This window comes from Oryzias latipes, chromosome 9 (assembly GCF_053564925.1).
Source record: "Oryzias latipes strain Hd-rR chromosome 9, Olatipes_Hd-rR_3.1".
NCBI lineage: Eukaryota > Metazoa > Chordata > Actinopteri > Beloniformes > Adrianichthyidae > Oryzias > Oryzias latipes.
Window position 1 is genome coordinate 21,954,366 of NC_136245.1, and position 16,945 is coordinate 21,971,310.

At 40.5% G+C, this 16,945-nt stretch overlaps 3 protein-coding genes across 6 annotated transcripts in view; all 3 read left to right on the forward strand.

Moving 5' to 3' along the window:
* Window positions 1-9,983, forward strand: part of ssh1a (slingshot protein phosphatase 1a) — a 19,276-nt gene extending 9,293 nt beyond the window's left edge. For all 3 annotated transcript variants that reach the window (XM_020705935.3, XM_078952946.1, XM_023958466.2), the window contains 13 exons: window positions 672-772; window positions 1,388-1,452; window positions 1,837-1,958; window positions 2,517-2,585; window positions 2,980-3,045; window positions 3,288-3,482; window positions 3,577-3,670; window positions 4,970-5,098; window positions 5,293-5,339; window positions 5,450-5,596; window positions 6,589-6,789; window positions 6,874-7,567; window positions 7,655-9,983. In XM_020705935.3, the coding sequence (XP_020561594.2) occupies window positions 672-772; window positions 1,388-1,452; window positions 1,837-1,958; window positions 2,517-2,585; window positions 2,980-3,045; window positions 3,288-3,482; window positions 3,577-3,670; window positions 4,970-5,098; window positions 5,293-5,339; window positions 5,450-5,596; window positions 6,589-6,789; window positions 6,874-7,567; window positions 7,655-8,665 (2,941 nt within the window). In that variant the 3' untranslated portion in view covers window positions 8,666-9,983. The remainder of the gene's footprint in view (window positions 1-671; window positions 773-1,387; window positions 1,453-1,836; window positions 1,959-2,516; window positions 2,586-2,979; window positions 3,046-3,287; window positions 3,483-3,576; window positions 3,671-4,969; window positions 5,099-5,292; window positions 5,340-5,449; window positions 5,597-6,588; window positions 6,790-6,873; window positions 7,568-7,654) is intronic.
* A 1,916-nt stretch (window positions 9,984-11,899) lies between these two features.
* LOC144994466 (uncharacterized) lies at window positions 11,900-15,508 on the forward strand. The gene is made up of 2 exons (XM_078952365.1): window positions 11,900-11,975; window positions 13,451-15,508. Exon 2 carries the CDS (start codon window positions 13,457-13,459, stop codon window positions 15,506-15,508), a length of 2,052 nt encoding a protein of 683 aa, XP_078808491.1. The 5' UTR covers window positions 11,900-11,975; window positions 13,451-13,456.
* Window positions 15,509-16,500: 992 nt separating this feature from the next.
* Window positions 16,501-16,945, forward strand: part of coro1ca (coronin, actin binding protein, 1Ca) — a 31,021-nt gene continuing 30,576 nt past the window's right edge. The window contains exon 1 of one of the 2 annotated variants that reach the window (XM_004072381.5): window positions 16,501-16,779. The gene's annotated coding sequence lies outside the window, so the exon portion shown is untranslated. The remainder of the gene's footprint in view (window positions 16,780-16,945) is intronic. The other variant, XM_078952947.1, reaches the window with a different exon arrangement.

Genomic DNA, 16,945 nt, shown 5'->3' on the forward strand with positions numbered 1-16,945 from the left:
TTGCATGAATAAGCCTATTGTTGTAGACTTGGGTTTTGGCTCTCAAGTTCACATTTACCAACCGTCACCACCTCAGTACACTGATGTCATTATAGCTGTGTGTAAAGGCAGGTTTTCTTGGATTTTGTTTTGCTTCTGTCACTCATCAGTTCAGTACTTGCTGAGTTTCAAGACTCCGTGTGCAGAATACAGACTGCCAACAGGTGCTCTGATGATCACGTGCACACTCTTCAGTGCAGATTTGAGGTCACTGCAAAAACTGGGTAACACAATTAGTGCAGTTAGGTCTTTTTGTTTTTTTATTGGTGGGGTGGGTGCACCGCATTGCTGCAAACCAGAGAAGACCTGACAGATCTCCTCTGAGTGAGGCACATGCAGCAGGGAGAAGACAGATAAGCACAAATGAAAGATTGATTCATGGCTGTGGCAGATTGGAGTTCAGCTCCTGCAACGTGGCAACTTGGCTTTTCCTCAGAGTGCCAGCAGCAAACAGCTATGTTTGATGCTTATCTTGCTGGCTCTTTCTAACTCAGCTGAGCTGTCCTGTTTAATGTTAAAGAGCGTGTTTTCTCTTGTTTTTCTATCCTTGGCAAAGGTTGAAGTAAAGGTGTTGTAAATGTTTAAAGCGTGCGTTCCACAGCCGGTAACTCTTTAGTTGCATTTGTTTGCAGCTTAAGCGAGAGCTTCTTCATGGTGAAGGGTGCTGCTCTGTTCCTGCAGCAGGGAAGCAGTCCCCAGGGCCAGAAAGCCCATCCTCCCCACAAACATGCAGGTGAGAACCACATGACCTCCTGTTGATCGTGCTCCTCATCTCCTTTGCATTGCATTTCAGGCCTGTTAGGTGCTGCAGTGTTTAGCGCTGCAAGCAGATGTTGCGGCCGAGGTGAGGAGAATGGATACCGTGGTGTCGATAAGCGTGTTCCAGACCTATAGCTTAGGCAGATTAGAGCTTAAATCTCACGTATGGCAGCACTGTGGGAAAAACTTCTGTTAACGATTAAGGGAAGGCCATTACCATTTGTCTAACCCCACACAACCTTTCTTAGTCTCACTGAGACAAGTTTCCTAAACACACAGGTACACAGCTCTGAGAATAGCCTCAATGTTGATTCTAATAAACAGAAGCAGAAAAGATGCAGCAAATGATGGAAGGTTTTGTGTTTATCGTTGATACACCTCCTCGCCTAAAGACAGATTGCTGTGCTCAGTTTATTTTGTCTTTTAGTCCTACAAGACTAAAAGACATCTCAGATTTACAAGAAGCATGTTAAACCTCTTCAGTAAAATCGACATTTTGTATGTTCATTAGGATGCCAGCATTGATCTTGTTAGTTTTACTCCGTGCTGTCCATTTGATCAGATGAACAAACGGCATCTGTCCCAACAGGTGACCTACCCCAACACTTACAGGTGATGATAAACATCCTGCGCTCAGAGGACAGAATCAAACTGGTGAGTCACTGTATGAATACCTCCATTCATTAAAAAAAAAAAACCAAAAAAACAACATAAACACACATTGGCAGGAACTGAACACCTGCAAACCCTCGAATGCATTTTATTGCACACTTATGTGCTCACTGTAATTATGAGCTCATTGCTAATTTGAGGGGAGGATTGCAAAATGTTTCCATAGTTTACACGTGCGTATGCGCTCGTGTTACATTTACTACCTTTGTTTTCTCATATGTTGTAATATCTAAGACAGATTTTTGTCTATTCTTGTTTTGTACATTCAACTGGGATGCTGTTTAAACAAGAAGTTGGAGCTGACATTTTTGGTTAGGCTGCACCAAAATGAAAAGCATGGTGGAGTAAACTCTGCCTCCTGTGCAGGCGGTGCGGCTGGAGAGTGCACGGTCAGATCGCGTACGCTACATGGTGGTGGTGTACACCAGCGGTCGACAGGACACAGAGGAGAACATTCTTCTAGGAATCGACGTCAATAACAAAGACGGGTACAGAGAAGCTCATCTTATTGTGTTTTTGGTTGTTTTTAACATGTTCTTGTGGTATTTTCTCTGATAATGGAGGACATGTACACAGGAAGTTAAGCTTAAAACTGCATATCTGAGTATTTATTCATTCAAAACCTTTGTGCTATGGAGAGATGCATTTCTATCAACAGATATACAGATTCTAGCTTTCCTTTTTTTATCTTAAAAGGAACAAGGGTTGCTCAGAGGCGAATTTTTGATGAACAGCTGCCGCTCTGCAGAAAATATGTTTTTTGATTTAGGCTTAAAATGACGTAATCATAGTTAAAAGACCGTTGAAAATGCTTTTTAAAAAGCTCAAAATATGATCGAAGTGGGTCTTTATAATCATTTTTAATGTTTGGGATTAAGCTGTTATTGTTTTATTGATTTTAAAGTAATTTTTGTGTTTGTTGTGTGCTCTATGTTCCATTGAAAGAGTTGTGTTCCTGTACAGCTGTATAAGACATTTTATATTTTAGTTGCATGTATTATTGTCAGTGTTCCTTCATCATTTCTTCATTTCTTTCCCTTTTCCAGAAAAAGCTGTTCAGTTGGAATGGTGCTACCTCTGTGGAGTGATACAAAGATCCATCTGGATGGAGATGGGTGAGTTTTTATAATTGTAGTCACCGCTGATAACAAAAAAGGGAGCAATTGACTCATTTAGACAGTTTTGGAAACTTTCTCAAACCAACTTCAACAATCCAACCTTTCTACTAAAATTAGTTTAATTAATGTTGTTTTTTACCTTCAAATACCTGCACATTATTGCTACACCCTAAAAAACTGCTTTTAGTAATAAGTGGAAGAAAAATCTTGCAAGTGTGATCAGCCTTTTCTCTCACCGTGTTCTTGTAAAATATATTTTGACACATTATAAGGAAAAAGAAAATGCTTTCTTATGTTGAGCTATTTCTGGATTACTCCCCAATCTTTTTGGTTCATTGATTGAACTGAAACTATGTGACCAACCATTTTTTTCTTTTTGTCCGCTGTTTAGGGGCTTTACAGTGAACACAGCAGGTCGGACGCATGTCTTCAAACCTGTGTCAGTGCAGGCGATGTGGTGAGTAATCCCCCTCAGGACTCACTGTTGCTTTCACTGCACACCAGTCTACTGAAAGGCACTGCTGCAGTGATGCAGACGGAGGCAGAGCTGATTTATTATGCCCCCTACTGGTATGAAGCCACGTCTTTGCCTCATACCAGTAGGTTTAAGGCCATTGATTGTTTTATTTTTTTGGTGTATTTTGAAAAGTTTGACTAATGCATGTCTGTATGTGATTTTATTTTTGAACAAATGTCCAGGTCCGCCTTGCAGGTGTTGCACAAAGCTTGCGAAGTTTCTCGCAGGTTTAACTATTTCCCTGGAGGTATAGCTCTCACCTGGATGGGCTACTACGAAAGCTGCATCGCTTCCGACCAGAGCTGCATTAACGAGTGGAACGCCATGAAGGACTTGGAGACGCCACGGCCAGATTCACCCATCATGTTTGTCGACAAGTAAGCAAGGCCATGAACCAACACGGAGACAAATCCCTGCTGGAAAAGCGATGTGCCAAGAAGGATTCATAGCATGATTTGAATGTCTTTTTAGGCCGTCAGAGAGAGAAAGAACAGAGTGCCTTATTAAAGCCAAACTCAGAAGCATCATGACGTGCCAGGACCTCGAGAACGTCACCTGCAAACAGGTAAAAGCATGAGAGCACAAAACAGTTGGTAATCATGGCCTTTTATGTGCTTTCATTCATTTAAAGTTGCTGCATTAATTTTATTCTCTTAAAAATAAAAAAAATAAGATTAATCGATAGAGTAGCTCTTTTTTTGACTAGTATTCCCTAACTCCTAACTTTTTGTTAAAACTTGTTAAAAAAACATTTAATTCTTTGCGGGGGAAAAATGAATACAAATGTAAATGACAGTTCAAATAACTATTACATTAACTGAGTTTTTAAGCATTTCTTGCATTTCTGCTCTTTGTCAGGTCAGTCGTTGCATTTACAAGATGACATGCATAAGAATTTTCTTTATTTACTTGCTTATTTTTTATTTATTTAATATAAATTGCCACCCTGGTAATTAATTCACGGTACCTGTTTAGAATAAACAACCAAAGTAGAACTGAAGTGGGAGCTCACTTTAAAGACACCTAATTAGTCAAACTCTCCCTCTTTCCATTAAAAGCTTTTACATTAAAAATACCCTTTACGTCATGGGTTTGGCTGTTGTTTATTATTATTTTTACAAAGGATAGAAGTCTTTAAAATGTTGATACAGCTTGATTTGCTCCAGCTGTTGCAACACCTCCTAACGGCTAAAGTTACCAGAGTTTGTTTTGGAGAATTCTCTGTATATAATCATGTCATACAGGATTCTTTAAACTGTTTTTTCTGAACTACAAGGTATTTGGTTTGAGAATTGGTGATTACTCCTTAATAATCAGATATTTCTTTTTTTCCCCTTGGTAATCAAATATGTTGTTTGGTACAATTAAATAATTGACATCAGATTTCCATATCCACGTTTAGGAAAAGTGTATTTTTTTTATTTTTCATCAGCAAAGGGCATTTCTTATCTGTGTTTCTTGGTTTGATTGAACTTTCGATTGAAGGTTCCAGCTGATGGCTCTTCGGCGCAAATCTTTTTGTGTATCAGTGCTGACCAGTTTCCGTGCTGTTGTATTTATTAAGGAAACTTCAGTTTTACTTGGGAGAATTTGGGGGTTTCCAGGTCTCTATTTTGATATCTGCCCTTATCGTTAAACAAAAATTTCCTGTTTTTAGGATCACAAATGGTGAAATTCCTGTCTGGAACATATTTTTGAACCATTTTCCTGGTTGTGCATTGAGCGTTGAGCATTACCTATTTGGTTTATCAGATAAACAAAAGCTTCACTAATAATTGAAAAAGAAAATACTAATGTAAGTTTTCCTTCAGCAAAACCTTGCCAGGAAATCAAACTTTATTGCAATTTAATTTGTATCTTGCAGATCCGCACAAAGTTGGAACAGAACATGAACTGCAACCTTAAGGAATTCAAAGAATTCATAGATAATGAAATGCTGCTAATTCTTGGCCAGATGGACAAAGCTACTCTCATCTTTGACCATGTCTACCTGGTAGGAAGTGCTTTGCATTCACTAAAATCATGTGAAAAACAAAGCAGTATGAGCAAGTACAAGTATAATCCCAAAGCCTTGTGTGGTGTTTACATAGTTCCCTCTGTGAAATAATCAGTTTAGACCTAAAGAAAGGCTTACCCTAAAGGAAAAATTCACAATCAAAACAATGTTTTTTCCTCATTTGTTTTCAGGGATCTGAGTGGAATGCATCTAATTTGGAGGAGCTGCAAGAGACGGGGTGATTTATTTTAGATAATGAAGCAGCTACAATAACCACACACAACACATATTTTCATTATCATTCCAACAAGAAAAGAATGTGGAGTTCCTGTTATCTTTTTTTCTCAGGGTGAGTTACATTCTCAACGTTACCCGGGAGATTGACAACTTCTTCCCCGGGACGTTCAGTTATCACAACGTGCGCGTTTACGATGAGGATTCCACCGACCTGCTAGCCCACTGGAACGAAACATACAACTTTATCGTCAAAGCAAAGTGAGTCTACAGGACAGGAAAATAAATCCATCCAGCCGTTTTCTTAACCCGGACTCTAACTCAGCTGGTGTTGGGCAAAGGGAGGGTACACCCCGGACAGGTCGCCAGTCCGTCCCACTCACCTACTTACTCACATTCAGTAAGAGAAATGATTTGAGAATTTGCTTATTAGTAAACTCTTATTTATCTTTAATAAAACAGTGTTTGACTGATTATTGTTAAACATTTACAATGCATTGTGTTGCTGAAACACAACCTGACAGGCAGCAAAAAGTGAAATTATTCCATGATACGTACAAAGATTACAAATGTTACTCCTGTATATGCAAATTCAGGCTTCTAATATACTTCGTTAATAAGAATTACATATTCTGACAAACAACCCTTAACATTTGCAAATGCTCAAATAATTATAATTACACAATAGATGTCTCCTCTCAACAAGAACTTTTTCAAATGTTAGTTTTTTGTTTGCATTTTGAAAGACTTTACAGGAAAGTTTCTTTTTTCAATGCTGGGTTGTCCCTCATTTGTTTGGTGTAACGTATTTGAAACTTGACCAGCTTTTTTGAGTTGCCACTTTGGAATAAACTTTAGTTTCACATCTATAACTGGTCATTCCAAGTAAGATTTTTAATAAAAACAGTGGTGTTTTATGATCCTCCTGGAACCAGCAAAGCAGTTTCTGTGACCCCAAACAGAAGCAAACCCAAATATGAGTCTCCTTGTGTTAACATTTAACAAATGCTGTAAGACACTGAACACCACTGACACATTTATTATCCAATTTATTTATTATAATTAAATCATTACTAAAAGTAAAAACAAGAATTGGACTCCTGTGTTGGTTATACTCTGTCATGACTCCTGTTTGGCTTTTCTTTGACTTTTCAGAGTAATGTTGTTGAGATAAATCCTTGAGTTTAAGTGTCTGGTTTATTTAAAATTTGTCTCTAAATGTGTTTGCTGTTTTGTATTTACTAAACCCACAGAAAAAATCACTCCAAGTGTCTTGTTCACTGCAAGATGGGCGTCAGTCGCTCTGCTTCTACTGTCATCGCCTACGCCATGAAGGAGTATGGCTGGTCGCTGGAGAAGGCCTACAACTTTGTTAAGGAAAAGAGGAACATCACACGACCCAATCCAGGTTTCATGAGGCAGCTTGCAGAGTATGAAGGCATTTTAGATGCTAGGTAAGGCCTTTGGTTATTTTGTTTTATTTTTTCAAATTTCTCTGCTTTTTTTTCTAATGCGCAAAGAATATTCTCTGCTTCCAGCAAACAGAGACACAACAAGCTGTGGCAACCTGACACAGATTGTGAGATGGCGGACAGTCAGCAGGGGTTGACCCAGCACTGTGGGGGTGAGGAAGGAGAACATCTGACTCCAGAGCCTGGACTGTTTCACTGCTGTGAGGAAGAGTTGTCAGAGAAAGGTGCAGCGTGTCCCTCTCAGTACAGGACCGTTGCTCTGGAAATTGACCCAGCCTACAACAACTACTATTTCCGCCGACTCTCTGACTCGGCCCTGGACAGCGAGCCGTCAACACCAGTTCGCGGGCCTCCTCTTCTCAGCATGGAGAAAGTTTTTATAGAAATAGATGATGTGGAGCGTGATGCTCTGTTGGATGATGAGGCCTTTGATGGTCAAGAAGGCCTGCCGCTCTCACACCTTGGGCCCACAGCAGAAGGTACTGCCGCCCAGACGTGCGGCCGTGGCCCCGAGCCTTTGGAGGAGCTGCGCCTGAGGCTGGAGTTCAGCACAGTGGAGGAGGAGGATGAGGAGGAGGTGCAAAAAGAAGAAGCGGAGATGGAGGTACTAATGCAGCCAGACGAGGGAGGCGGAGGCGAAGGAAACAGGAGTGAAACCCAGGATGCAGAGGGAGATGCAGAGGGTATGGGGATGGATCTGGCAACCCTCAATGAAAACTCCAACAACAACAATCGCTTGAGCTTTGTGCATGACTGCAATGTAAGTTTGACAGGTAACATAACCCCATACCTTCAAACGAAAAGTAAGTCATTGTAATTTTTTGTTTTTTGCTTTTCTTACATTTAGGAAAATGCACCTGTCATCCTTCTTCCAAGTGATACTTCTATGCTGTCTAGGTTGGATCAGACTAAGTCCTGTTGGAAAAACGAGTCTTTAGCCCCTACTCCTAAGCTTTGCCTTAACCCCAGCTCTACCCCAAAAGTCCCAAGTGCTATTTTCCCACAGTCCCATAACTTTCCTGAAGGTGTCCCATCTTCAGTGGAGCTGCTGTGCCCCTGTGGCCCGCTGTGTAACTGTGCCAACTGTGCTGCCTCTCTACCTGCTGCTCCATTTGACAAAGACGAGAACCCAGGAGAATCCGGGCAGCCAGTGGAGCTGGAGGACGTTGGTACTTTCCTTGATATAAATACTGACACTAGTGAGAGACATTCTGCAGGAATGCCTGAAGAGACTCAGTTCCTCTGGAAACAGCAGGAGTCCCTGTTGCAGCTCCATCAATCTGGGTTGGTCCGCCAACGTGCAGAGAGACTAGAGAGACTGTCAGGTTTGTCTCAGCAGAGCCTGCAGACTTTGAAACCTTTGCAAACATGCCAAAGGTCCCAGAAATGTTCCCCCCACGATAACAAAGAAGAGGAGTCCTCCAGTTTTGCAGGTGACTTAGCTAATTCTTCAACACCATGCCAAGTGCGGTCAGAGTGTCCGATGGTGCCACTGACCAATGAATCCTTGTTTGGGGCGCTGGGGTCTGGGCTTTTCACACCCACCTCGTCGCCCCATGGCTCCACCCTAACACGCAGCTCCAGCAGCGATAGTCTCCGCAGTGTTAGGGGAAAACCTGGTCTTGTGCGGCAGAGAGCACAAGAGATTGAGACCCGCATGCGTCTGGCAGGCCTGACCGTGCCCTCCAGCTTAAAACGGTCCAACTCTCTAGCCAAGCTGGCCAGCCTGGACCTGTCCTCCGAGGACCTGTGCTCAGCATGTTCCTCTGATGCAGGAACGCTGCTGCTTATGACTCTGTCTCCAGAGCCAGACCTGCACAGTCCAGAGGCGTCACTTCCAGGTGACCCTAAAAGTTGACCCCTCACTTGTCACTCTGTGAGATTTAGAGGGCTGCACAGATTTTAACCTTAGGAGAGAGAAAAAAACAACAAGGCTAACTGTTATGTGCGAAGAAAATCCTTTCTTTTGCCACATTGTTGTTCAAACTGCTGTTCACAGTGATGAAAGTCACATTGCTGTATCTGACAAATGTTTTAAGCCATCAGTTCACCAGTAACTTTGTTTGAATCGTGGACTCAAAGTGCCTTAACCAAGAGACCAGAGGCACAGAACTGTGTGAAAGTGAAGAATGAGATGGTATGACCTCATCTAGAACATTTATCTTGCAATCCATACCTTTACTCACAGGTACCAAGTGGGAGTCTACATGAATGAACTGTGTTTGATAAATGCATGGTTGTTTATCAGACTTTGATCTTTTGGGGGGGTTGCATTTATGAAGCTCCTACCAGACAAGCACCGGGCTGGAGTTTAATCCAGTTATTTTGGCTGCACCACTTAAAAGGAAGAAATCAGTTTTGACGCAAAACTGACTGCACACAGATAGATGAGTACTATGAACGTGTAGAGGAAAAGTTTTAAACTTTTGCCAGAGGCAAATTCACTGTTTTCAACAAACAGAACATATCTGTTTCTGTGTTTGTTGCTCCTTTGCACTGTTTGCTTTATTGCTACACAGCCAGCAATCTTCCAGAAAAACATCAAAGTCGTGTTATTATATTTATCGTTACCAACGCTAAATTAGTAGGAGGCTTGAGTGGAAATCAAAACCGAGATGTTTCAAGTCACGTTTTAAAAATCCGCTGAAAGTTTCTGACTTATATATATATATATATATATATATATATAAGATGCAACGTGAATGAAACATGTAGTCTACAGATTACTCATTTCAATTTGTTTCTGCCAATGGTTGTGCTTTTTTTTGAAATGTTAAAAACCAAAGTTATTTTTGGCTGTCTTTATTTGGAAGCGGCACTGATGCTAAAAAAACAACAACAACGATGTGAATCATAATGTCAATCGTTCAAGTGCTGTCACCGTTTTTTTTTTTTTGCACCTTTGGGAGGAATAAAGAGACTCAGAGGAGTCATCAGGCTCATAGATGTAAAGCTTTTATGCTCATATCATCCATGGGTTTTAAGCTTTTGTCACCCCTGTGACAACTATCACAATAGGTTACTTTACATTTATGTAACCATTTTTTTATATTTAAGTATGCAGTCATTTTTGTACTGTACATTGCTGTAGTTGAAAATGCAAATTGCACTTTTTATGTTTAAAAAAAGATGTACTGTATATGTTACTTGTTGGAATAAACTTTTCTTTTACAGAATGTATCTGAATCAGCTGGATTCTTTTATTTTTTTTTGAGCAAAGGACATTTTGGAAACATTGGAAGACTTATCTTGCTTTAACCTTAAACTTGCTTAACCCTTTTTTTTGTTACTTGAAGCCACGTGTGGCAAATAACCAGTTTTGACAGAATAAAAGCTTCCTGAAAAGAAAAAGAACAGAATCCCATGATTTTAAAGCTAAAATGTATGTCCAGTTCCCTCATCCAAAATGAGTTTGTGCCCTGAGGTTACATCATAATGCCCTCATCTGTACGCTTTGGCAGGAAAACTCTTTTCAACAGCCAACTTATATAACATTCAGCTGGCCATTGGTGTTTTGATGACATCAGTAAGTCACTTAAGTTATACGCGCTCCTTCATCCTGACCTGTGTGTGTGCGTTTGTGAGTAGAATGGGTTGTGGGGGAGAGGGGAAGTGGCAGAAGGGTTTTATTCAAGTTTGTGTCCTCATAGTGACATGAAATCTGACACTACGCATACAGAACATGGAAAGTAGAGAGCGAAAACGTGACATTTAATGAGTAAAAAGGCTTTTTTTCATGTTGTTGGGAAAATTATGAGGTCTCTTTAAAAACCTGCTGATAATCGTATATTAGACACAGCAGTTTTTGTCTATAAAATTGCCTTTTAACACTTTAGGCCAACAAGAATGCTTCTAGCATATGCGAACACAGTAGCCTTCAGTCTGCAGCCAGTGGGTGTGGACCGGTCCCTCTTCCTCTTCTTCTTCTGCCGGTGAATTCTTGGCTGCTGCACCTCCACTTTTGTTTTATTATCTGAGGACATATCCTGTTTTGGTTGTTACTACAGAAACCAAGAAAAACAACAGGATTGCTCTGAGCTGTTTTCCAGATAATGACCCGCATGCACGGACACAACCAGGTTGGCCTCGACTGTCTGCCAGTGAAGTGGCACTAAGGGGGGAGAAAAGCAGGGAAAATTTGAAAAGTAACAACAAAAAACACAGAAAACATTTAGAGAAGACATAATATTAGGGGAGCTTCAACCAAAGAAGTAAATGTTTTCTAGGGTTAAACAAAAATTCTTTCACACAAAAAAGCAACAAAAAGTGGGTAAACTGTAGAATGTCAGTGTTATGACTAATGTGGTGATTTTTCTGTTTACCCTCTTTGATTTAAACAAAAGGATATTGAAACAATCATCTGGTCCTGACTAAGTCATATATTTTGTTTAACGCCCATCTCTAATAAACATAATTTGGAACATTTTGAAGAAACAGAATTTGGAGTCAGTGATTGTTTGACACTAAAGGTTTCCGGTTTACTTGTGGAGGAAGTTAGACTCATCTTTTTTTTTTTTTGAGGACTTTGTTATTGTCATTCTGGACTTTAGCTACCACTTTCATGGCATCTGCAATGAAACATCTCACTTTGATAGAGGGATCGTTTTTTTTTTTCTTAGAGGCAACTCTGCAAGCCTAATTTTTTTTTCTTTTAGTCATAAGAAGGTTTTTAGACAAATCTTTCAAACAAATTCTGTTTGTTTATGAAAAGTTCTAATTGTACATTTTTTATGTTCTGTGAAACGTGCAGCGAGATCTCTCCTGGAAGGGGAGCTTTCACACACCCCTTTTAAAATTTGGTTGACTCTACAAAATATGTGGGGATCAAAATGCTTTTATTTTGTTGCAACTGAAATAAGATTGTATTTTCTTTTATATGACTGTACGTTTACTCATAACCTGAACACGTCCTCCTTGTATCTGAGAGCACACAAGCAAACATGGAGACAGAAATGTCACTTTTTTTAAAGTTTTATAAAACAGAAAAACTACAAATCTGAGTTTCACTGATTGTGTTAGTCAAATGTCCTGTGACATCACATGGATGTAATATAAGGCTCCCATTGCTTGTGCATTTGAGGGAGGACTGATCTTCACTAAAACCACCAACAAAGAGCACTCTGTCAGTCCTCAACAAGAGCCATCGACTTGGCAACAGCGTCTTACTGGTAAGTGTCAGCTGCAATTTATGATACGCAATTAATTTTATTTTCCCCACCCTGTGGGGCAGCCATTATTTAGGCCTCAAACATTTTGTAGTGTTGTGATTTATAAAGCTCAGACAGAGGCGTATTTTCAGGTAATGAAACTTTTCATTTGTGAGAGCTCTGTGGTTTTTCTGGTTTTGCATTCTGACATGTTTGCGTATGCTGGAGCAGAGGAGCACATGCTGATCAAATGATCAAAACAGAGAGCATGAGACAAAATAATAGCCTGGTTGTTAGCTGGAAGGACATGCCTCAAAGAAAACAGATCCCCATTCAGCCATTGAAGGATGTTAATCAATTAATTCAAATTGATCTGGTTTCAATCTGCCTCATCTGTTGTAAACTTATTAAAAACATGATTTCGTCTTTAATAATTCATCACATTATTTTACCTCCTTCACCTTTCTACTGCAGAGTAGCAACACCCTCATGGCATGCGTCTGGCCAGATTGCAGCCTGTCAGATGATTGCAGAGCAGTCATATGTTATCACACAGACGCTGCATGAGGACACAGACAGGAAACAGACTCGTGCTCCAGGTCATTGTTTATTGTGTCTCACCATTTGCTTACTGCTGCAGTTTAGTGGGTCAAAACTCATTAAGCAATTAGGCAATGTCATGGAAACGTTTAGGTCCACAGAATGAGCACTGAGATAGGCCGCATGTCCTCTCATCATTAATGTTTTTATGAGGTTCATCGCCACCATCAGTGTGAACAGCACTCAGGTTGATAGAGAGGCATTTCTTAGACACAGAAAAAGCTAAAGATAGCTGGATTGCTGATCTAATTGTTCCTGCTCAGGGCTTTGAGAATAAAATAACCTTTAAATGTTGTACTTTTTATTTATTTTTATTTTTAACAACTTGTTTCTGACATGAAATGGAGCAGGAGGACTCACATGACAGTGAACCAGTAAGGTTTTATGGCATAAATGTTGAAAAAAATGCATGGCATTTAAAAGCAGAACACTGGGAAAACTTTTCCTGACAGACAGTCATGAGACTGCCAACCTTCAGTTTTTGGAGGAATAATCAGTCGCTGTGTATTCCTCTCACAGACTGAACAACTTTAAAGATCAAACTTTCTGTTTTAAATGAAAAAGCCAACTTGCCAGGTTTTCATTGTTGTTGAAAAAAATGTAAGTAAATGAGAGGAAATTGCTGCTGAATTAGTTTACTGCTCCAAACTGTTTTAAGTGAGGCTGGTGCTCAATCTTAATTAGACTGTGAATGAGTGGGCGACACAAGTGCAATGTAAAAAAAAGAGTTTATGCTATTAATGGTGGTTAGTGGAGAGCAGTTAATCACCTAAATGAAATTTCGTTGGTCCCTGGCCAATACTAACAAAAAACAACAGCCTTGTGCAAAGAAAAATGAACTTTCATTTATTATTTTAGTTGATTGTTTAAGTTTAAAATCATCTATATTTCTGCAGACTATTATGGGACAGAACCAGGACAAAATGGAAGAGGGGGAACAAGTCTTTGACGGTGAGCTGGCGGAGGAACAGGAAGAAGGAGGTGAATTAAGAGACATGGACGCCTGTCCAGGTGCTGTCTTGGAAAGGGAAAGCTCGAGCCAAGACAAAACCAGTAACACTGTAGAAGAATTAGGCAAGTCGGACTTTCGGGACGTGAATGAAAAGCTCTGCATGGAGCCAACAACACCTTCTTCTCAAAAGAACATGCATATGTGTGAGAGCGAGGTGAGACAGGGAGGGGTTGCAGGGACGGAGGGAGGAGGCAAGACTTTTCCACACAAGGTGGACAAGGATTACACAAGTCATTCAGAAACTGAGGGACTTGAAGGAACACATGAAAGGAAACCTTTGGTTCAGCTTCAGGCACCTTCAAGAAGCAAGATGGAGCATCGGGCTGAAGAAGTCTCACCTCTGTTGGATGGATGCTCTTTAGACAACTCTGGAAAGCATTCAGCGTTCCTAAAGAGCAATTCAAGTGGAACTCGTGCAGGAAGTGAGCTGTTGCTTGTTAAAGAGCTGAATGAGAGCAAGATGGCTGAAACTGAGAAGGAGGATATTGAGCTCTGCACAAGACCAGCAAGCTGCTCAAGGGAGGGGAAGGAAATCTCTCTGGCTCAAGACCAACATCCTTTGAAAAACAACCTGCAAATAGAGACTTTATCAGGCACAAGTGATGGTGTTTGCTGTGGACCCCCAAAGAAAAGGACAGAGAATAAGACTGATGAAGAAACACTCACATGTGAGGAGAAACCGCTGTTGGAGTACTCTTTGGCAATCCCAGTTAATGATAAGGAGACACCGGTGAGTCTGTATGCACAAGTGGACTCCGCTGAAACAAACATAGCCACCCCTACAAAATTGTCCACAGACCCCAGCTCCATTTTGGAGAAGCTGCTGAGTAGAAACAGAAAAGAAGCGATCCCATCTATTTCTAAAATTAAAGAGTTTGCAGTGGACAACAAGACCACCACGGATAGTCTTTTGGAAATAAATGCACAGCTGGTTCATGACAGCGCAGTATTTCCAGAATGCAATAATCAGAATAATACATCGGAAACTAACTTAAAACTGATTTTCTGTGAAAATTCCAAATCTGAGATTGAAATGTCCCACACTAAAAAGGTGGACTCATCAAAGACGATCACAGCTCAGAATGAAACCTCCGATGCTTTGTCTTGCTGCTTACACACAGATCTGCAATTTAACAGAGCTAAGAAAATCACCTTAGATGATGCTTCAATCAAGACAGGAGCAGAGTTAAAATCAAACACAGACTCCTCTGAAAGCCTGTCTTCAGACAACATACAATCGGCTGTTTCTCATGAAAGAAAACCACGTGAGGCAAGTGGTGTGATCTCTGAGGAATCTGCACTTTCCTCTGTGCTCCACCGAGAGTCTGCATGCAAAGACAATGATGGCAAAGTCACAGCCCCAAGTCAGGTTGTTTTCCCTGCTAAGAAGACAAACATCAGTAGTGAGAGAACAACTCCACAGCCCAAGTGTGACTCTGAAACTGAGGTCTGTGGTCTTGATAGTCTAGCTACTCCATCAGTAAGAAGATCCCCAGTGAATGAATGTCAGGATGGTCCTGCACCAACTGGGGACATTGGTGGAGGCTTGAGTGCTAGTGGGACTGTCCCTTCAGAGAAAAACCAAAACCCATCCAGGATGCAGCAGGATGTAGATAATCAGGCACATTTCTTAGAAAATAAGATGTCTGGAAAAGTGGAGGCAAATCCTGTTAAGGAGAAAGAGGAGAGCATCTTAAGAAGAGACAAACCCCAAGGGCTTCCTAAGCCCAGGCCTGTGTCAGAGCTCATAAAGGAGACCATTCAGCTGCATGAAAAGATGCAACACCAGGAGTGGCCAAAAGCGACAGAGGTGAAGTCTGAAGAGCAGGGCCACACAGTGAAGGTAGCCCAGATGAAGGTGGCTTTTGATTCAGCCCAGAAATCCCCTGACAGAGCGATCGAGAGGAAGCCATCAGTGAGGAAAGGTAAGGAGTACAAATAAACACAAAGTAAAACACAGAAGATGTCTCACATTCTACTGTAACGCTACATTTTTGACTGCATAAATATTTACATTATCCCATGTCATCTACAAGTCTTTGCCATGAGTTCAACCATGTTTAACACACAGCTTCAGCTATCGTAACCAATAAAAATAGTTTTTCATATCTGTAAAGCTCCTTATCATTTGGAAATCATCAACCACTCCTTCAAATCCTAAATACCTAAAAGCAGTTTATTTAAAACGTGCAGGCAGGACGTTGAATATGACAAAAATAGCAGAAAAATAAACCCAAGAAAATATATTTATCTGGTTTGGGTTGAAAATATTTGCAACAGAAGATTGATTTGTTGGAATTGGACCTGTGAGATTTGGGGGTGGCAGGCATACCCACAAACACACTATTTGCAATCTAAAATAGCAGGTGAACAAAAGCAGGGTGGATGATGGGATGCAGCTGTTTGTTGATGCAGGAACTCTGGTTCAGTGTTAACATGCAAAATTGCGCCATCTTGTGGTGCTTTTTTGCACTCGGGGTACACCATGTTCCTCAGATATGAAATTGGTTTTACTTAATAGTTATGCAAAGCATGCGCCGATGTTTTTATAGCCTCACACAGCTGACAACAATCTAGATTCATTTTTAAAGGACAACAGACAAGATCTCTAGAGAAAACCAACATCCTGTAATGTTTTGACAGAATGTCACACAGCACCTTTATCCTTTCATTCATTTCCATAATATCATATTCAGTCAATAAAAAATAGTCTATAGAGAAATTCACACAGCTGAAATATTTGTGTTCAAAATTGTGTGCATGTATTTGATAAAATTATTTTTAAAAAAACATTAGAAACGATTATAAGTAAAACATTTTAAGCACTTTCCAATGGTCACTTATTATTAACATGATGCTATTGCGATATACCATATATATAAATACATGTTTTGTAGTACCAGTAAGGATTTTTAAAAAATGCTCTAACAAGACAATCAACAGCGATTTACGGCAATCCAGAAGGAGCGTGAACTCTGGACTCCTTGTCCACATCTCTATTCTGATTGGCTGTTGCTGCTGTTCGTCAAAGAGACCCGATCGAAACAAAAGAAGGGGTGGGTGGGGTTTACAGGAAAGAGGGGAAAGAGCACACAGAGCGGTTTCTATCAGTGCAGGAGCGGCTCACTTGGAAGCAGAAATCAATTCCGCCACACATTGGACTGTGTTTTATCCATTTGTTTTCCAAGAACACTTTTAATTTCATTTTTTAAGGTAAGTCTAGGCTTCTGTGACTTGTTTCACTTCTTTTTGTGTGTATCCATTATTTTTATAAATGTGCTTCCTGGTCGTCTCCTTCTCCAGCTAACCACAGCAGCCCAGACAGAAAAGTGCACGCGCTAGCTAAAATCAACCGGGATACTCAGTTTAATGTAAACGG

Coding starts and splice junctions, on each gene's coding strand:
- LOC144994466 (XM_078952365.1), top strand. CDS start 13,457: ATGGGACAGAACCAGGACAAAATGGAAGAGGGGGAACAAGTCTTTGAC.